The sequence below is a fragment of the Lissotriton helveticus genome, chromosome 4_1 (assembly GCF_964261635.1).
Source record: "Lissotriton helveticus chromosome 4_1, aLisHel1.1, whole genome shotgun sequence".
NCBI lineage: Eukaryota > Metazoa > Chordata > Amphibia > Caudata > Salamandridae > Lissotriton > Lissotriton helveticus.
Window position 1 is genome coordinate 919,190,380 of NC_136063.1, and position 23,508 is coordinate 919,213,887.

Sequence of the window (23,508 nt, forward strand, 5' to 3'; positions counted from 1 at the left end):
AGTTAGGCTCTGAGTCAGACACAGTAATCAGCAAAGTGTCCTTTGGTGGTGGTGGCATCGGGGCTGGCATTGACATTGAAGGAACCGGCGCAGATTGTGGCAGTTGGCACCGACGTTGGTGCAGAACCCACTGTGGGTTTTAGAGGCACAGGCACAGAGGAAGGATCGGTCGGTGGTAACTCGACTTGACGTTCCTGGGAATCCTTGTTTCCTGAAGGCTCGCCAGAGAGAACCAGAAGTATGTCAAAGATGGGCAACACAGCCTCTCTGCAGGCGTTGATCTGCTGCACATCATGGACAACCCAGAGAACTTAGGGTGCATCTAGATCAATTGCAGAATCTGCTTGTCGATGTGAGATTGGGAGCAAGACCGAGTGGTACCTTGACGTCCTTGTGACTTCTCCGAGGATAGAGAGTGACTGAATGCTGACAATTCCAACTTGGCCCTCTTGTGCTTTCATTTTGTCTTAGAATGTAACTTTTAAGAAAACTTTGACCGGAAAGAGTATCTGCGCCAGAAATGACCACAAGTGGAGGAAGGACTTTACACTCTCAACTTCAAATGGGAACGGGACTTCGGTGTATGGCAAGGTACACGCCCCGAATCTCCATCTGGTTCATGAGGGCGCATTCCTCACTTAGATTCCTATCCTGACCCAAGCACTAAAGTCACACTTGGTGCAGGGCTGTCACCAACATTTGTTTTCAACAGTTGCAGCAAAGTTTAAATCTGTTTGTTTTAGAAGGAGACATTGTTCTCTTGCACACTAGTTTACAATGTTTGGGGAAAAAAAACATTTTAGTCTGAACAGGAAAAGGGAAGCTAAGCTATGGATCTATATTTGAAGACACAGAAAGAATGGAAGTGACATCCACAAGCATGAGTGGCGCCTCCATGCAGCTCCACTCCGCTACTTCCAGGGCGAAACAGAGTCGATAACTGCACCACCTGCTATTTCGCTGGAGCACTTCTGTGAAAGATCTCCAGGTCCAGTCTGTCACCTGGGGATATTATAAAGGTCAGGAATCTGCAGTTATAAGTATCCATCAAAAAGCTGTTTTTAATCCAGAAAATTCACACCCACTCAAAAATTAAAAGGAAGAATTTGTTTAGCTCTGCTTAAAAGTAAGAAACAATTGCTAACCAGGAAACATGTATGCCATTTTATTATAATGTTGGAGTTCAGTACCGGAAAACAGTAGGCTTATGTACATTTTACCACAGAGAAGGTTTTCACATTGATTTACATCACAATGCATACAATATTCTTGTTGCTCATGTATTCTGTGTAGTTAGAAATTCACATAAATGTATTTTACCCGTAAATCTTATTTCAAATTAGTCAGCAACAAAAGCGGAGTACCTTGTAGCACGCTGCTGCTTATGTCATAGATCAGGGCATATTACTAAGGCATTGAGTGTAGAAGCTCGGGTAAAGTTCTATGTATCGCTTGACCCTATTTTTAGGTCTAACCTACCAGCACAAAAAAGATCTATTCTTACCAAGAACTTTTGAATGGGTTATCTGATAGAGACATCTAGCCGCAGATTTCTTAACTTAGAATATCCCCAGGCGTGAGACTGGATCCGGAATTTTTTTGCAGCAGCACTCCGCCCTGACATCGTCCTTATACGTGACGTGAGCGAGGTCATAGAAGTCCCTCCCGGCGCGCTGACGACAGTTTCCTTTTTTTCCACATGCAACGCGGATCCGGAGTGAGCTCCTCTGGTCTGTTTTCAGGCCCCATTTTCGACGCTTCGTGCCGAGAACAGTGTGCGATGCCTTCGGGCTTTAAATCTTGTAATTCTTGTTTGCGGCAAATGTCTGTGACAGACCTGCATCTTATTTGTATGTGGTGTCTGGGCGAGCACCATGACTCCACGGACTGTGAAGTCTGCCAACATCTGAAACCGAAGTCTCGGCGGGAGCGCCGTACGAAGCTTTACTCGGCACAGCTGTCCCCGTCAAAGTCGTCTCACCCCCCCCCCCGGCCTCGTCGTCGTCTGCAGGTCCCTCTACTCTCCATTTCCAACATTGATTGCACTCTGGGGATCGGGGCCATCGTTCTCCACTTAGTAAGTCGAGGCTCTTCTTCTGTTGTCAGGGGCTCCAGTTTCCGGACGTGCGCTCCCGACGGTAGCCCTCCCTCTATCCGCCCTGTCCGGGTGTGGGGGCGACACAGGCCCAAATGGAGGCTTATGCTACGGCCTTGCAGGCCTGCCTTGGGTCCTCTCCCGTTCCTGGGGCATCCTCGGGCCCTCCGCTTCTTGTGGGGTCTCCGACTGACTCGCCGGCGGGTTCGCCCAGCGGTAATTCAGCCCTTGCCTCCCATCAACATCGGAGATTTGGTGTCGTTAGGGCACGGCCAGGCTGGGTCCCCCTCTATGCTCCACGTGGGGTTGTTAGGGTGCGGCCCACCTGGGTCCCCCTTCGTCCCACAGCGCCTCTGCCGCGCTGCATAGCCCCGCGGGGCTCCCTTTGGCGCCACAGGTGGTTGCCCATGCTCATAGCCCTAACTTGAGCACACCCCAGCCTTCTGGGCAGGCGGCCGCCGGTCCAGAGCTGTGGTCGGTGCCGTCCCGGCATTGAGGCTCGGCTCCGCCTCCGCTCCTTTCTCCGGAATCAGAGCTTGCTCTGGATGAGGCGGAGCCAGTGGCGAAAGATTCTTCAGAGGGGGAGCTTGTCATAGCGACTCGAAGCTGGAGGCTGTTGAGTCGGCGTCTGAGGGGCACAATCGGCACCGACATATGTCGTTCCAACGCTGTGTCGACGCCGAGTTCTGGATTCTACTATAGAGGCCTCTGCAGAGGGTTCAGCGCTGTCCTCCCGCCCGGCATCGCCGGAGCTAGTGCTACCAGTGCCTCTCTTGAAATTTGTGGAGCCTCCTCAGGAGCTCCCAGATCCGGCAAGCTGTTCGCCTCCCCAGGAGCCCCGTCAGGATCCTCATTTTTCCATGGGGCTCCCTTCCATGGGGCATTGGGCTTAGCCTCAGTGCCTTGGGAGGGTCAGTCTACAACCCTCCCCCCACTGATGAGCTGTTTTCCCCTCCGCGGAGGGCTACCGAGACTAGGGCAGCTTTTTTGAGAGTGGTCTCATCGGCCGCCCGCATATTGAATATACAACCCCCCTCTACCCCCTTGTCGGTGGACCCCTTGCTGGAGGTCCTCCACCGTGGGTCCGGCAATGTGGAGCCGCTTTTGCCTTTTGAGGCTTCCCTTTATGATGCCCTCTTGGGTACCTGGGTCCGACCTGCTTTAGGTGATCCGGTGGCACGTTCGGTTTTGCACCGCCACCACCCAGCTCCACATGATCTGGTCTGTCTTTTTGTGCACCCTGATGCGCAGGGGTCTGTGTTACAGACTGCTTTTCCTTCTCTGCCCCCTCTAACGCTTCCTCCCTCTCGGGAGTCCAGGTGGCTTGAATCCTGGAGTAGGAACGTCTTTGCATCCACTAGTGCAGCCCTTCGGTCCTCAAATACCCTGTGTGTTTTGGCTCGGGCTACCTCTGCCCTGTGGGACTGCAGAGTCTGTGCTTACTGCCACCTCCGAAGGTGCTCGTCCTGATCTCTTTCACTCCATTCGGGATGGCCGCGACCTAGCCAAATTCACAATCCGTTCAGCCTTAGATACTGCAGATTTTTGGGAACCAGCCGTGGTGAGTTCTGTTGCCTTAAGGCGTCACGCTTGGCTGCGAGATAGTGTCTTCCCTGAAAATATCCAGGAAAGTCTGGTTAATTTACCCTTTGATGGAGTTTTGCTCTTTGATGCTCACGCCGAGTCAGCGGTTCACCAGCTGCTGGCGGGCTTTCGCCCTCCCACTTAGTTCTTTTACGCTTGTCTTCTGTGGTACTTTTTAATTTTGCATCCCTTGTATGCTCTCTGTGTTTCACATGGGCAGTGAGCCTTTAGATGCGCTCTGTGTTTAACATAACCAACAAACCACAACCAAATGCCAATACTGCTGCTGTTCTAGCGAATTGAATGAGTACAAGATGTACGAAGTAGCCATCAAAACATCTTAAAGCTCATTAATCGCTTTTTTATTTTTGAATTTTCACTTAATTTTTTCAAAAACTTTTTCCATTTTTTATATATATATATATATATATATATATATATATATATAGTACTTTTTACAATAACCCACAAATACTATACAACAATTCACAAATTACATGACAAATCACATCCCACTCACCATTTCACACAGACTACACTCATACACATACACAATAATACATTAATATAGATATAAACCAAACATTAAAATTAAACAAAAAACCTTTTTCTTAAGCGAAATTCTGTACACTTTTTACATTAGATGAACGTAATATTATTTGCATAAATCCTCTAATCGATGAAAATATACATTTGGAACAAAAAGTAACGTTTGGTTTTATCCTCTGGTCTACGCGTTTCAAACCTCTTTGTTTAAGCGGTTCTCATCAGGACCAAACTCACTATAGAATAAAGGAAACATGAAAACTTATCAGAAAATTACCTTGATGAAAAAGAGTATACCTAGGCTAGACCCGCCGCTTCACATCACCAGCTTACCTCTAAGTAGAGTCTAATGCCGGACAACTCTGCTGGCACATGTTTTTTTTAAAAAATGAATCTGAAGAGACAAAAAGGATAGAGGGGGTACCGTCAGATATTTGTCAGTGCTTGTGCGATTTGTCAGAGAGAATGCATATGGATGCGCCAAGCTCAATGATCACTTACATGGGAACTTTAGGCCAGTAGCTGGACGCCTCTGTTGTGGGTCCAATACCGTCGCTGTTCGGCGGTCTGAAATCAACGATACAAAAATAATCAGGAAACCTTTGTGCAAAATCGCTTAAGGAGAGAGCCGTGTGGCCGATCGGAACAGGCAGGCAGCGTTGCTTACCTTGGTCTAGAGCGCTTGACTTTTGCTATTCTGGAGTTGTAGTCGTATCTAAAAAATTGAAAAGGGGGGGGCAGAGTGAGTGACGTCCATTTCGAGGAGTCGGTAAAAGGCAAGCCTGATCGGTGGGGCAGTTGTTAGTTCTCTTACCGGTAGTGGAACCAATCACCTCCGAATCGTGTTCTCATCAACGGCCAATCGATGTGCCTGATGTTGACGAGTACGGTGTCCTCTGTTTTATGCATCAATATCATTCGGCCGCTAAGGTTGCTGGGGTTTGTAGTCGTGGGAGCGCATGCCGATGTTACACTTCCTTACATCAAAAACGTTTCATATGTTTTACGCTATTGTTTACGAGTGAAGTTTGGTGGTCATGTACTTAAATTAAATGAATATGGTTCCGCATATTTTGTATTATTGTTTTTTGATGGCATCAGTGTTTTGGCTCAAACCGCGCTTGTATCCCCAGGGCTGCTGGGAATTGTATTTTATCCTGTCAGAAGCCACGAAGTTGTTACGTAGCGTCAGTGATACTTGTGGTTGCAGACTGTTGGGTGTGGATTGGCTAAGCCCAATTATGGAGGTCTCTTATCCCACATAGGCATAGGCAGTGAGCCTTACATGTTCTTTTTTATATGCTCAAGGGTGTTTACCCTGTTATTTGCATCTCTTGGATGTGTTTTGCTTTCAGTGGCCTGTTGGCCTTCTGTGGCAGTGTTCTACAAGTTGCTGTGTCCTCGGTTTGTGGTTTTCTGCTGGTGGCTCAGCTCGGTAATGTCATTACGGTCCGGAGCTCTGTTAATGGGTTCGGTTTGTTGCTGCATTATTTTAGCCTGGCTTATTGCCCTAAGAAGTGTTCCCCATTGGCTGGGGTATACATTCTCCATGTGGGGTACTTGTACGCTATTATATAGACTTGCTTATCTCACCTGGGCCTGTAGATCATGTGGGCTCCATGCACCGATTAAATGTCCGGTGTTCTATGTTTTTCCTTGGGACATCTGCTTTTGCCATGGTTATCCACCTCTTTTGGAGGTTTCATGGTCTCCTCTTCGCAAACGGATCCTACCTACCCTTAATGTGCTGGGTATGGCCTGGCATATACTTTGTCTACCTACCGGTTGCCTTGTTTTCCTCTTCCTGCGTCTCCACCTCTGGTTGCAAGTTGCCATATGTTCCTCTTTGCTTCCACTTCCTGGATTGATTTTCCAATTGTCAAATGCTCCCTTTTTGGTGTTTGACGCTGTCTGTGTCTTTTGGAGTGTTGGTCTTGGATTCTGAGATTCTTTCCACCATTCGTTGACTTTGTGTTTTTGCCTCTCCCTTCGGATTGCCTACTCTTATTAAAGCTATGCCTGTGCGACAGTTCTTCTGATGGCACTGGTCACTGATTACTGTCTGCAAGTCTATTTTGTTGTTGTACCTCCCTTTGGCTTCATGCTGCCCGGTCTGGCGCTCTTCTGTTCCTTTGTAAGCCACTTTAAGATCTCTATTGCCGTTTACCGACGTCATATTATTCCTGCTTCAGCGGGTTGGGGGTTGATGCTCTTGCACCTCGTTACCCTTTTGGGGTTCGGTGTGCGCTAGGCGCGCTTTTTATCCTGCTGGCTGTTTCCATTCCATTGTTCAGGTTATGGCTTGCCTTTGGGCTCTTGCCACCGGCACTCTCGGCTTCCTGTTATAGCCTAGTATGTTAGGCGCTGGTGCCATCTCTTCAAGTTCCTTACAAGCTTGGGTTAATGGACTTTTCATGCGCCATTTAGCGGAGAGTAATCCTTCTATCTCTCTCTCTCTATCTCTCTTCTGGGGATCATACTGCTCTACCTGTCATTTCTATACTGGTATGGTGTGGCGCCATTCTGGAATGTTGTCGGATATCTTCTATCCTGTGACTTCTGCTCTTTGAGCTGCTGAGGTTGCTGTCGGGCTGTCCTGCCGCAGTTTTCCCCCTTTATTCGTTACCCTGTTGCAAAATCACATGCCTGTCGCAGACCCGCCTCCCTTTAAGGTATGGCTGTGGTATCTATTCTAAGTCAAGGAATCTGCGGCTAGATGTCTCTATCAGATGTACGAGTTACTTACCTTCGGTAATAATGTTTCTGGTAGAGACGTTGTCTAGCCGCAGATTCCTTAATGCCCACCCATCCTCCCCGTTCTGCGAGGACCTTTTCTGGTGGTGTTCTCCACTGGCCTCTTCAGTTGCCATTGGGTTTTATCTTCAGGGGCTTCAGGTTGTTGCACTCCCCTGGGTGCTTTAATATACAGTTAACCTTTGCTGGGAGACTTCTTTTCTGTTATATGGTACCTTTAGAAGGTTTGTTTTCCTCTCCAGTTCCCTTCCCTTCAATCTGCTCTACTGCCTCAGGGTCCTGGTCTCCTCGGGTCATCCTCTTTGAGGGTCGGTCGTGCTCTGTTTCCTACCTCTGTTTTTAAAGGGGAATGGCCAGTCTTCTCTTTTTTTCCTACAGTGGACTGTGGTTCTTTCTGTGTTCTGTTCTTACTGGACAGCACAGTTCCACATGGCGCTATCAGCCTATTTCTGTCTGTTGTAATGTTCTTCCCTTCTTGCACTCGGAAGGGGGCCTCCGCTTGGCCTGCGGGGCTCTTCCTCACAGCCTCCACTTATATATGTAGGTGGTGTCTATTCTGCCTTTAGGATGGTGTCTTCCACCATTCCCCCTTCTTTATTCACAGAATTTTAATTCCACGCACACTGTTCCCATACTTTCACAGTTTTTAGTTTGTGGCTCCGCACTGTGCCGCGGAAATGTTTCTCCGAAGAAAACTGATGTCAGTGCGCCGGGAGGGACTTATATGACCTTGCTGACGTCAAGTACGAGGAAGATGTCAGGGCAGGGTCGTGTGGCGCACAGAGGTGCTGCTGAAAAACAAATTCTTATCCAGTCTCACGCCTGGGGATATTCTAAGTTAAGGAATCTGTGGCTAGACATTGTGTCTACCAGATACATCGTTACCGAAGGTAAGTATCTCGTACTTAGGCACACCTGTTGTATACCATTGGTATTGACACTCATTTGCTTGCTTGCTTATTTGATAGCTTTCTTTGTCCATATTGTGTTTGTTTCTCCCCCCGCACATATCCTCTTTACCATCCTTTGGCTTAGTTGACTTCTATCCGTCCATTGCTCACTTTTAGGGAACTTCTTTTCGCTAAATCATTCCATGAGGGTGGATGACTTTTCGAACTCTCTCCCTCTTGGGCTTCTCAACTCCGTGAAAAGTTCTGCCCTGCACTCCATTTTGATGTCTCTTTTATGTTGCAAGCTCTCTTTCATGTGCTTCTCATCCTTGCCAAACTACCCCGCGCTTTGTGGCCTATTCCCTTGTGTGCTTCTCTCCTGTCTTTCTATCCCTTGGGTGCTGCTTTTTGCTACCACATGCCCAATACCTGTTGCTTACCACCCCTCTCGTGCACCTCTGTTTCCCCTGACAATCTTTTTTAACATTATTTTGGGGTTTTTTTTTGGGGGGGGGGGAATAATCAGACAGCAAAAATGTCTATGCTACTTCTTGTTCATTGTTTCTATTTACCGATCTGTCTCGCAGCGCTAAATAATAATTAAAAAAAAATTATCCAGGTCGTTTTGTAGGTGAGCCATGTGAAATGATGCCTGCACATGCATAAATCATTGTATTTTTTGGGGGATGGGCATTAGATCCTAAAGACCGACATGTTGGCTTTGCTCATGCTTGTTTCTGTTGGATGTGTGCCTGGCCATATGAAGTATAGTCGGGCAGTACACTGCTTAACTGGTGAGCTGATAATGGATAGGTAGGTACCTTCTTCTGCATTTTTTGAATATGTTTTCTGCATCAATGTATTGTCGACAATTAAAGAAGTTCTATTTAAAGAGTTCCAGATTACAACTTGAAACTAACCCATAAATGGATAATGCAAAGTATATTTGAGGTGTTCTTGCAATCTATACCATCACTTTGTGCTTTTGTTCTGTGGATTTATGTTGTAGTTTGTGTTGTTGTATATTCTGTTATTATGTAAATATTATTCTTGCAGCGTAATACTAACCCTTCTAAGGTCACATAACCAAGACACTGTTGCTTCCTTCTCCAGCACAAATATGTAGATATCCTGCAGTTTGTGTGATACTGTGTGTGCGGGTATGATTGAAATGAGCTTTCATCTTCCAATGGAAGGTAGATTGAATGATCCGATGACTGAATCTAAACATTAAAACAATGACACCTACCAACTTGAATTGTTCCGTTATTTTGGTTACATTTGCTACGTTGCGTAAAGAAATGGAATTCCTCCCATTACTCACTTGCTAAAAATACATTTTCTTAATACGAGTTTAAATTCTTTTCATTTTTTTTTTACTGTTTCACACTACCACAGGTAAGACCAATAAAATAAAAGTGCATTGGACTGCATCCGCTTTGCTGTTGAAGCAGTTTCATCTGTTTTTTTTCTATTCTTCTTAGAGTTATGAAGCAAAGGCCTCCGAGGACGTGTTGAGACGAGTGTGTGTCTCTGCTTTAATGTCACTGCTGGCAGTCAGTAAAAGTGCCCAGAACCACGCTTTGGAAGGTTAGTCAGTGTGCATGTTTTTAAAAGTGTTGTTTTTGTTAAACCGACCTCATGGCTTGGGCTCAACTCAATCGCTCCTCCTCTGTTCCAAGTTATGCATAATTGTGATATTGCCAATGTTTCTGTGCTTCTATGAGTTACACACTGGTACCTCAATAAATTAAGTTCACTGGGGAAATTCTGCATGTTTTATTCAGACAATAATATAGTTGTTCTGACAATGTATTTAAGTTATACTTCTTTAATTCACCACTAAATGTGAATATTTGTAAAAACTCATACATTTTTTATGAACGCAGATTTTCTAAGTAATGTGTTTTCCAAAGGGAAGCATAAGTTGAGTAACATACTCAACAATACGCATCCACTCTCTCATTTATCCCAAACCCCATACCACTACTATGATTGCCAAAATAACCCTTTCTAGACCCTCTCCTGCTCTACCCCTCCTTGCATCATCTGACACCTCTTTTACTATACCGATCCCCTAAAACAAACCTTTCTAAACTCTTCCCTCTGAGTCCTCCCCTCCAAAACTCCTTTTTACTCATCCAAAAGCCTGCTCCTACTGCTAAGACCTAAAAAAAAAATCCTTCACTCTTTTATCCCTCTATGATCCTTTTCAATCGAAATTAACAGACTAACATATTCACTTCTCAAATCCCATATTAAACTATACTAATATACTACCCAAGTAAACTGAATAACATATCCACTACTCAAATTACTTCATATTTTCTTACTATACTAATTTTCAACAGTAATATTTTATGGGTTCCGGAGTGGCGTGCTACTCGCCAGAAAAGCGCTTCAACACCCATCAGGGGTAACCAGCGCTATATGAATGCAAATCTTTCTTCCCCTTTTATCCCACCGCTATCCTTCTCACTCCAAGTAACTGACTAATATCCACCACTAAAATTACTTCATATTTCACCATATTAATTTACCACTAATCCTTTGTAGGCTTCCCGAATAGCGTGCGTCAACAAGCGCTATATAAATACAAACCTTTGTCCTCCTCTATCCTTCTACTATCATGTCCGTTGCACCATTCAGGGAGTCCTTTCCTTGGTGCTTTCATGAGGACATAATGAAGAAGCTGGAAACTTTTGGCACATTCTCTTTAAGGAAATATTACCGTGAAACTGGACAACGTTCACAGTGTTTATTTCTGATCGCAGCGGCTGCATCATGTCCATTGCACCATTCAGGGAGTTCTTTCGTTGGCGCTTTCATGAGGACATGATGAAGAAGCTGGAAACTTTTGGCACATTCTCTTTAAAAGCACAGCATGTTGGCGTCTGGTTAGTCGATTAGACCTATGTAGCTCTTTGGATCTCAAAGCGCTATGGTGGGTGCAGCAGGTATAACTCATGAAATATGGGGTGCAACTCACAAGGAGGGGGCAGGTTTGAGTGCAGATTGGCTGCAATCAAACTCTTAAGATGAAGGGCTGTGTGTATCCATTATCAGCACTCAGTCTTCGCTAAGTGATCTAGTTTTGTTGTTGAGTCAATGCTTTGCTGCGCTCGTTTGACCTACAACGTGCTTTCTCTTCCCCAAACTCAGTGATATGCTTTAAGTGTTACTGTCACACACACAACTACACACACACACACACACACACAAACACACAACCACACACACAACCACACATACAATCACACACACACACAACCACACATACAACCACACACACACACAGCCACACACATACACACAACCACCCACATACACACAACCACACACACACACACAACCAAACACGCACAACCGCACACACACAACCACACCCACAACCACACACACACACACAACCACACACACAACCACACACACAACCACACACACAACCGCACACGCACACAACCATGCACACAACCACACACAACCAAACACACACAACCACACACACCACAACTACACATACACAACCACACACACAACCACACACACAACCACACATACAACCACACACACACACAACCACACACACACACACACACACACAACCACACCCAGCCACACACGCAACCACACACACGCTACCACACACTACCACACACACACTACCACACACACACTACCACACACAACCACACCCACACACACACAACCACACACACAACCACTCACAACCACACACACACAAAACCACACACAAATACAACACACACAAACACCCAACCACACACCCACACATACAACCGCATGCACAACCACACACACAGCCACACACACACAACCACACACACACACATCCACACCCACAACCACACGCACAACCACGCACACAGCCACACACAGCCACACACACAACCACAACCACACACACAACCACTACCACAAACACAACCACACCCACAACCACACACACAACCACAGCCACACACACAACCACACACACAACTACACTTGACCAAACACAACCACACACCACACCCACAACCACACACACAACCACACCCTCAACCACACACACAACCACACACACAACCACACACACAACCACAATCACAACCACAAGCACACAACCACACCCACACACACACGACCACACATACAACCACACACACAACCACAACCACACCCCCACAGACAACCACACACACAACCACAACCACACACACACAAACACAAACACACGACCACACACACAACTACACACACAACCACACACACACAAAACCACATACACACACAAAACCACACACACACAACCACACACACACACACACACACACACAACCACACACAAAAACCACACACACAAACCACACACACACAACCACACACACAACCACACACACACAACCACATACACAACCACACACACAACCACAGAGACAAACAACTACACCCACAACCATACACAATCACCCACACACACAACCACACACGTACACACAACCACACACACAACTACACACACACAACCGCACACACACACAACCGCACACACACACAACCACCCACACACAACCACACCACCACACAATCACACCCACAACCACACACACACCCCCACAACCACACACACACACACAACCACACACACACAACCCCAACCACACAACCACACACACACCCGCCCCCCGCCACTCACTGCCTATCAGTCTCCTCTCGGCCAGGTAGCACGATTGTGCTCAGTTTCACTTTCACAGCCGCGTTCGCCGTGAAAGTGTTCGCGTTTCTAGTTTGATTCAGCATTCACTCTTGTTTCCTAGTGCTTGACAATCCAATCTCTACAATATTTAAGCAGCCTGCACGTCTCCTGTCAACCATACCACTCCATGCATTTTCTCCGATCCACATAGATAATCAGTGGTACAGACAAAGGTAACCAGGTTTCTTATCCTTCCTTCAAGCAATAACCAGAATACTAAACTGCATTCGTGTCCCACTTAGTTTTAAACAGCAAACAGTTATTCTAATTGGTTTGTTTCACAGAGGTTGTGTCTTAGGAGAAGGGCAGTGGCACTCTCAAGGCACTATACGCTAGTGTGTTCAAAAGAGTTGTATAAAAAAAAAAGGTTTATGAAAAATGTACTCTTTTAAAAATTCTGATTCCACCAGAATCCAAGTCCTCCACAACACCCTGTTTTTGGGCTGTCAGCTGTGAAAAGGAGACCAATATTGCCCCCATTTTCATTATTCTGTATCCTCTCAATTCTGGTGTGCTTTTTAGGGCTCGCCTGCTGATGCGCATGCGCATAGCTGGCGAGCTCCATTGTGGCTTAAACAGAGCTTAACCATCTCGGCGATTTGCTGCAGTGCCCGAGAAAAAGCTCGTGCACATCAAAGCCACCAGCACATCAAAGCCTCCCTCCCACAGACATCTCTGCTTCCCCCAGCCGGCATTTCTTCTCCCCTAATTATTCACTGCACGGCCGGCGGCAACATCAAAGGCTGCTGCTGCCCTGACTCGCATTTCTCCTCCCTCCTCCCCTTTCACTGCCCAGGCCGGCCGTACTTTCACTTTACACAGCACCCAGGCCCTGTCTGCTGCTTATTTTAACATGGCAGCTTTTATGTTTGTATAGTCAGAAATGTATGTCATTTTTTCCCATCAAAACCTAAACAAGAATACTGAATTTAAAAGTTGCCTTTAATTGGTGCATTAGCTAGTATCTAGTCTCTCTGAAATCATAATTGCAGGAAAGACCTCTAGTAACGAACTCTGTAGTCAGATACCAGGACAACGAGGCACCCACCACACAGCTCCACCGATGCACCCACACCACAGCTCCACCGATGCACCCACACCACAGCTCCACCGAGGCACCCACCACACAGCTCCACCGAGGCACCCACCACACAGCTCAACAGATGCACCCACCACACAGCTCCACCTACACAGCTCCACCGATGCACTCACCACACAGCTCCACCGATGCACCCACCACCCAGCTCCACCGATGCACACAGCTCCACCGACACAGCTCCACCGATGCACCCACCACACAGCTCCACCGATGCACCCACCACACAGCTCCACCGATGCACCCACCACACAGCTCCACCGAGGCACCCACCACACAGCTCCGCCGAACGACCCACCACACAGCTCCACCGATGCACCCACCACACAGCTCTACCGATGCAGCCACCACACAGCTCCACCGACACAGCTCCACCGATGCACCCACCACCCAGCTCCACCGATGCACCCACCACACAGCTCCACCGACACAGCTCCACCGATGCACCCACCACACAGCTCCACCGATGCACCCAGCACACAGCTCCACCGACACAGCTCCACCGATGCACCCACCACACAGCTCCACCGATGCACCCACCACACAGCTCCACCGACACAGCTCCACCGATGCACCCACCACAGCTCCACTGAGGCACCCACCACACAGCTCCATCGAACGACCTACCCCACAGCTCCACCGATGCACCCACGACACAGCTCTACCGATGCAGCCACCACACAGCTCCACCGACACAGCTCCACCAATGCACTCACCACACAGCTCCACGAGGCACCCACCACACAGCTCCACCGAGGCACCCACCACACAGCTCCACCGACACAGCTCCACCGATGCACCCACCACACAGCTCCACCGACACAGCTCCACCGGTGCACCCACCACACAGCTCCACTGATGCACCCACCACACAGTTCCACCAAGGCACCCACCATACAGCTCCACCGAGGCACCCACCATACAGCTCCACCAAGGCACCCACCACACAGCTCCACCGATGCAGCCACCACACAGCTCCACCGACACAGCTCTACCGATGCACCCACCACACAGCTCCACCGAGGCACCCACCATACAGCTCCACCGAGGAACCCACCATACAGCTCCACCGAGGCACCCACCACACAGCTCCACCGATGCACCCACCACACAGCTCCACCGAGGTACCCACCATACAGCTCCAACGATGCACCCACCACACAGCTCCACCGATGCACCCACCACACAGGTCCACCGAGGCACCCACCACACAGCTCCACCAAGGCACCCACCACACCGCTCCACCGAGGCACCCACCACACAGCTTCACAGATGCACCCACCACACAGCTCCACAGATGCACCCACCACCCAGCTCCACCGATGCACCCACCACACAGCTCTACCGATGCAGCCACCACACAGCTCCACCAACACAGCTCCACCGATGCACCCACCACCCAGCTCCACCGATGCACCCACCACACAGCTCCACCGACACAGCTCCACCGATGCACCCACCACCCAGCTCCACCGATGCACACAGCTCCACCGATGCACCCCCCACACAGCTCCACCGATGCACCCACCACACAGATCCACCGATGCACCCACCACACAGCTCCACCGAACGACCCACCACACAGCTCCACCGATGCACCCACCACACAGCTCCACCGATGCACCCACCACACAGCTCTACCGATGCACCCACCACACAGCTCCACCGACACAGCTCCACCAATGCACCCACCACCCAGCTCCACCGATGCACCCACCACACAGCTCCACCGATGCACCCACCACCCAGCTCCACCGATGCACCCACCACACAGCTCCACCGACACAGCTCCACCGATGCACCCACCACACAGCTCCACCGATGCACCCAGCACACAGCTCCACCGACAGAGCTCCACCGATGCACCCACCACACAGCTCCACCGATGCACCCACCACACAGCTCCACCGACACAGCTCCACCGATGTACCCACCACAGCTCCACTGAGGCACCCACCACACAGCTCCATCGAACGACCTACCCCACAGCTCCACCGATGCACCCACGACACAGCTCTACTGATGCAGCCACCACACAGCTCCACCGACACAGCTCCACCAATGCACTCACCACACAGCTCCACCGATGCACCCAGCACACAGCTCCACCGACACAGCTCCACCGATGCACCCACCACACAGCTCCACCGAGGCACCCACCACACAGCTCCACCGACACAGCTCCACCGATGCACCCACCACACAGCTCCACCGATGCACCCACCACACAGCTCCACCGACACAGCTCCACCGGTGCACCCACCGACACAGCTCTACCGATGCACCCACCACACAGCTCCACCGAGGCACCCACCATACAGCTCCACCGAGGCACCCACCACACAGGTCCACCGAGGCACCCACCACACAGCTCCACCAAGGCACCCACCACACCGCTCCACCGAGGCACCCACCACACAGTTTCACAGATGCACCCACCACACAGCTCCACAGATGCACCCACCACCCAGCTCCACCGATGCACCCACCACACAGCTCTACCGATGCAGCCACCACACAGCTCCACCAACACAGCTCCACCGATGCACCCACCACCCAGCTCCACCGATGCACCCACCACACAGCTCCACCGACACAGCTCCACCGATGCACCCACCACCCAGCTCCACCGATGCACACAGCTCCACCGATGCACCCACCACACAGCTCCACCGATGCACCCACCACACAGCTCCACCGATGCACCCACCACACAGCTCCACCGAACGACCCACCACACAGCTCCACCGATGCACCCACCACACAGCTCCACCGATGCACCCACCACACAGCTCTACCGATGCACCCACCACACAGCTCCACCGACACAGCTCCACCAATGCACCCACCACCCAGCTCCACCGATGCACCCACCACACAGCTCCACCGATGCACCCACCACCCAGCTCCACCGATGCACCCACCACACAGCTCCACCGACACAGCTCCACCGATGCACCCACCACACAGCTCCACCGATGCACCCACCACACAGCTCCACCGATGCACCCACCACACAGCTCCACTGAGGCACCCACCATACAGCTCCACCGATGCAGCCACAACACAGCTCCACCGATGCAGCCACCACACAGCTCCACCGAGACAGCTCCACCGATGCACCCACCACACAGTTCCACCGATGCACCCACCACACAGCTCCACCGAGGCACCCACCATACAGCTCCACCAAGGCACCCACCATACAGCTCCACCGATGCACCCACCACACAGCTCCACCGAGGCACCCACCACACAGCTCCACCGATGCACCCACCACACAGCTCCACCGAGGTACCCACCATACAGCTCCACCGATGCACCCACCACACAGCTCCACCGATGCACCCACCACACAGCTCCACCGATGCACCCACCACACAGCTCCACCAATGCACCCACCACACAGCTCCACCGATGCAGCCACCACACAGCTCCACCGACACAGCTTCACCGATGCACCCACCACACAGCTCCACCGATGCACCCACCACACAGCTCCACCGATGCACCCACCACACAGCTCCACCGATGCACCCACCACACAGCTCCACCAATGCACCCACCACACAGCTCCACCGATGCAGCCACCACACAGCTCCACCGACACAGCTTCACCGATGCACCCACCACACAGCTCCACCGATGCACCCACCACACAGCTCCACCGATGCACCCACCACACAGCTCCACCGATGCACCCACCACACAGCTCCACCGATGCACCCACCACACAGCTCCACCGATGCACCCACCACACAGCTCCACCGATGCACCCACCACACAGCTCGACAGATGCACCCACCACACAGCTCCACAGATGCACCCACCACCCAGCTCCACCGATGCACCCACCACCCAGCTCCACCGATACACACAGCTCCACCGATGCACCCACCACACGTCTCCACCGATGCACCCACCACACAGCTCCACCGATGCACCCACCACACAGCTCCACCGATGCACCCACCACACAGCTCCACCGATGCACCCACCACACAGCTCCACCGATGCACCCACCACACAGCTCCACCGATGCACCCACCACACAGCTCCACCGATGCACCCACCACACAGCTCTACCGATGCACCCACCACACAGCTCCACCGACACAGCTCCACCAATGCACCCACCACCCAGCTCCACCGATGCACCCACCACACAGCTCCACCGATGCACCCACCACCCAGCTCCACCGATGCACCCACCACACAGCTCCACCGACACAGCTCCACCGATGCACCCACCACACAGCTCCACCGAGGTACCCACCACACAGCTCCACCGATGCACCCACCACACAGCTCCACCGATGCACCCACCACACAGCTCCACCGATGCACCCACCACAGAGCTCCAAAGGTGCACCCACCACACAGCTCCACAGATGCACCCACCACACAGCTCCACAGATGCACCCACCACACAGCTCGACAGATGCACCCACCACACAGCTCCACAGATGCACCCACCACCCAGCTCCACCGATGCACCCACCACCCAGCTCCACCGATGCACACAGCTCCACCGATGCACCCACCACACAGCTCCACCGATACACCCACCACACAGCTCCACCGATGCACCCACCACACAGCTCCACCGAACGACCCACCACACAGCTCCACCGATGCACCCACCACACAGCTCCACCGATGCACCCACCACACAGCTCTACCGATGCACCCACCACACAGCTCCACCGACACAGCTCCACCAATGCACCCACCACCCAGCTCCACCGATGCACCCACCACACAGCTCCACCGATGCACCCACCACCCAGCTCCACCGATGCACCCACCACACAGCTCCACCGACACAGCTCCACCGATGCACCCACCACACAGCTCCACCGATGCACCCACCACACAGCTCCACCGATGCACCCACCACACAGCTCCACTGAGGCACCCACCATACAGCTCCACCGATGCAGCCACAACACAGCTCCACCGATGCAGCCACCACACAGCTCCACCGAGACAGCTCCACCGATGCACCCACCACACAGTTCCACCGATGCACCCACCACACAGCTCCACCGAGGCACCCACCATACAGCTCCACCAAGGCACCCACCATACAGCTCCACCGATGCACCCACCACACAGCTCCACCGATGCACCCACCACACAGCTCCACCGATGCACCCACCACACAGCTCCACCGAGGTACCCACCATACAGCTCCACCGATGCACCCACCACACAGCTCCACCGATGCACCCACCACACAGCTCCACCGATGCACCCACCACACAGCTCCACCAATGCACCCACCACACAGCTCCACCGATGCAGCCACCACACAGCTCCACCGACACAGCTTCACCGATGCACCCACCACACAGCTCCACCGATGCACCCACCACACAGCTCCACCGATGCACCCACCACACAGCTCCACCGATGCACCCACCACACAGCTCCACCGAGGCACCCACCTTACAGCTCCAGCAAGGCACCCACCATACAGCTACACCGATGCACCCACCACACAGCTCCACCGATGCACCCACCACACAGCTCCACCGAGGTACCCACCACACAGCTCCACCGATGCACCCACCACACAGCTCCACCGATGCACCCACCACACAGCTCCACCGATGCACCCACCACACAGCTCCAAAGGTGCACCCACCACACAGCTCCACAGATGCACCCACCACACAGCTCCACAGATGCACCCACCACACAGCTCGACAGATGCACCCACCACACAGCTCCACAGATGCACCCACCACCCAGCTCCACCGATGCACCCACCACCCAGCTCCACCGATGCACCCACCACCCAGCTCCACCGATGCACCCACCACACAGCTCCACCGATGCACCCACCACACAGCTCTACCGATGCACCCACCACACAGCTCCACCGATGCACCCACCACCCAGCTCCACCGATGCATCCACCACCCAGCTCCACTGATGCACCCACCACCCAGCTCCACCGATGCACCCACCACACAGCTCTACCGACACAGCTCCACCGATGCACCCACCACCCAGCTCCACTGATGCAACCACCACACAGCTCCACCGACACAGCTCCACCGATGCACCCACCACAGAGTTCCACGGATGCCCCCACCACACAGCTCCACCAATGCAGCCACCACACAGCTCCACCGAGGCACCCACCACACAGCTACACCGAACGACCCACAACACAGCTCCACCGAACGACCCACCACACAGCTCTACCGATGCACCCACCACACAGCTCTACTGATGCAACCACCACACAGCTCCACCGACACAGCTCCACCGATGCACCCACCACACAGCTCCACCGATGCACCCACCACACAGCTCCACCGAACGACCCACCACACAGCTCCACCGATGCACCCACCACACAGCTCTACTGATGCAACCACCACACAGCTCCACCGACACAGCTCCACCGATACACCCACCACAGAGCTCCACCGATGCATCCACCACACAGCTCCACTGATGCACCCACCACCCAGCTCCACTGATGCAACCACCACACAGCTCCACCAACCCAGCTCCACCGATGCACCCACCACAGAGCTCCACAGATGCCCCACCACACAGCTCCACCGAGGCACCCACCACACAGCTCCACCGAGGCACCCACCACACAGCTCCACCGAGGCACCTACCACACAGCTCCACCGATCCACCCACCACACAGCTCCACCGACACAGCTCCACCGATGCACCCACCACACAGCTCCACCGATGCACCCACCACACAGCTCCACCGAGGCACCCACCACACAGCTTCACCGATGCACCCACCACAGTGCTCCACCGAGGCACCCACCACACAGCTCCACCAATGCACCCACCACACAGCTCCACCGATGCACCCACCACACAGCTCCACCTACACAGCTCCACCGATGCACCCACCACACAGCTCTACCGAGGCACCCACCACACAGCTCCACCGAGGCACCCACCACACAGCTCCACCGAACGACCCCCCACACAGCTCCACCAATGCACCCACCACACAGCTCCACCGATGCACCCACCACACAGCTCCACCGATGCACCCACCACACAGCTCCACCGATGCACCCACCACACAGCTCCACCCACCACACAGCTCCACCGATGCACCCATCACACAGCTCCACCGATGCACCCACCACACAGCTCCACCGAGGCACCCACCATACAGCTCCACCAAGGCACCCACCACACAGCTCCACCGATGCACCGCCCACACAGCTCCACCGAGGCACCCACCACCCAGCTCCACCGAGGCACCCACCACCCAGCTCCACCGATGCACCCACCACCCAGCTCCACCGACACAGCTCCACTGAGGCACCCACCACACAGCTCCACTGAGGCACCCACCACACAGCTCCACCGATGCACCCACCACACAGCTCCACCGATGCACCCACCACACAGCTCCACCGAGGCTCCCACCACACAGCTCCACCGAGGCACCCACCACACAGCTCCACCGACACAGCTCCACCGATGCACCCACCACACAGCTCCACCGATGCACCCACCACACAGCTCCACCGACACAGCTCCACCGGTGCACCCACCACACAGCTCCACCGATGCACCCACCACACAGTTCCACCAAGGCACCCACCATACAGCTCCACCGATGCAGCCACCACACAGCTCCACCGACACAGCTTCACCGATGCACCCACCACACAGCTCCACCGATGCACCCACCACACAGCTCCACCGATGCACCCACCACACAGCTCCACCGATGCACCCACCACACAGCTCCACCGAGGCACCCACCATACAGCTCCAGCGAGGCACCCACCATACAGCTACACCGATGCACCCACCACACAGCTCCACCGATGCACCCACCACACAGCTCCACCGAGGTACCCACCATACAGCTCCACCGATGCACCCACCACACAGCTCCACCGATGCACCCACCACACAGCTCCACCGATGCACCCACCACACAGCTCCACCAACCCAGCTCCACCGATGCACCCACCACAGAGCTCCACAGATGCCCCCACCACACAGCTCCACCGAGGCACCCACCACACAGCTCCACCGAGGCACCCACCACACAGCTCCACCGAGGCACCTACCACACAGCTCCACCGATCCACCCACCACACAGCTCCACCGACACAGCTCCACCGATGCACCCACCACACAGCTCCACCGATCCACCCACCACACAGCTCCACCGACACAGCTCCACCGATGCACCCACCACACAGCTCCACCGATGCACCCACCACACAGCTCCACCGAGGCACCCACCACACAGCTTCACCGATGCACCCACCACAGTGCTCCACCGAGGCACCCACCACACAGCTCCACCAATGCACCCACCACACAGCTCCACCGATGCACCCACCACACAGCTCCACCTACACAGCTCCACCGATGCACCCACCATACAGCTCTACCGAGGCACCCACCACACAGCTCCACCGAACGACCCCCCACACAGCTCCACCAATGCACCCACCACACAGCTCCACCGATGCACCCACCACACAGCTCCACCGATGCACCCACCACACAGCTCCACCCACCACACAGCTCCACCGATGCACCCATCACACAGCTCCACCGATGCACCCACCACACAGCTCCACCGAGGCACCCACCATACAGTTCCACCAAGGCACCCACCACACAGCTCCACCGATGCACCGCCCACACAGCTCCACCGAGGCACCCACCACCCAGCTCCACCGAGGCACCCACCACCCAGCTCCACCGATGCACCCACCACCCAGCTCCACCGACACAGCTCCACTGAGGCACCCACCACACAGCTCCACTGAGGCACCCACCACACAGCTCCACCGATGCACCCACCACACAGCTCCACCGATGCACCCACCACACAGCTCCACCGAGGCTCCCACCACACAGCTCCACCGAGGCACCCACCACACAGCTCCACCGACACAGCTCCACCGATGCACCCACCACACAGCTCCACCGATGCACCCACCACACAGCTCCACCGACACAGCTCCACCGGTGCACCCACCACACAGCTCCACCGATGCACCCACCACACAGTTCCACCAAGGCACCCACCATACAGCTCCACCGATGCAGCCACCACACAGCTCCACCGACACAGCTTCACCGATGCACCCACCACACAGCTCCACTGATGCACCCACCACACAGCTCCACCGATGCACCCACCACACAGCTCCACCGATGCACCCACCACACAGCTCCACCGAGGCACCCACCATACAGCTCCAGCGAGGCACCCACCATACAGCTACACCGATGCACCCACCACACAGCTCCACCGATGCACCCACCACACAGCTCCACCGAGGTACCCACCATACAGCTCCACCGATGCACCCACCACACAGCTCCACCGATGCACCCACCACACAGCTCCACCGATGCACCCACCACACAGCTCCAAAGGTGCACCCACCACACAGCTCCAAAGGTGCACCCACCACACAGCTCCACAGATGCACCCACCACACAGCTCCACAGATGCACCCACCACACAGCTCGACAGATGCACCCACCACACAGCTCCACAAATGCACCCACCACCCAGCTCCACCGATGCACCCACCACCCAGCTCCACCGATGCACCCACCACACAGCTCCACCGATGCACCCACCACACAGCTCCACCGATGCACCCACCACACAGCTCTACCGATGCACCCACCACACAGCTCCACCGATGCACCCACCACCCAGCTCCACCGATGCATCCACCACCCAGCTCCACTGATGCACCCACCACCCAGCTCCACCGATGCACCCACCACACAGCTC

General features: G+C 53.5%; 1 protein-coding gene across 3 annotated transcripts in view; it reads left to right on the forward strand.

Moving 5' to 3' along the window:
• Positions 1–23,508, forward strand: part of RTTN (rotatin) — an 891,871-nt gene that overhangs the window by 706,859 nt on the left and 161,504 nt on the right. For all 3 annotated transcript variants that reach the window (XM_078687523.1, XM_078687524.1, XM_078687525.1), the window contains one exon: positions 9,354–9,459. In XM_078687523.1, the coding sequence (XP_078543649.1) occupies positions 9,354–9,459 (106 nt within the window). The remainder of the gene's footprint in view (positions 1–9,353; positions 9,460–23,508) is intronic.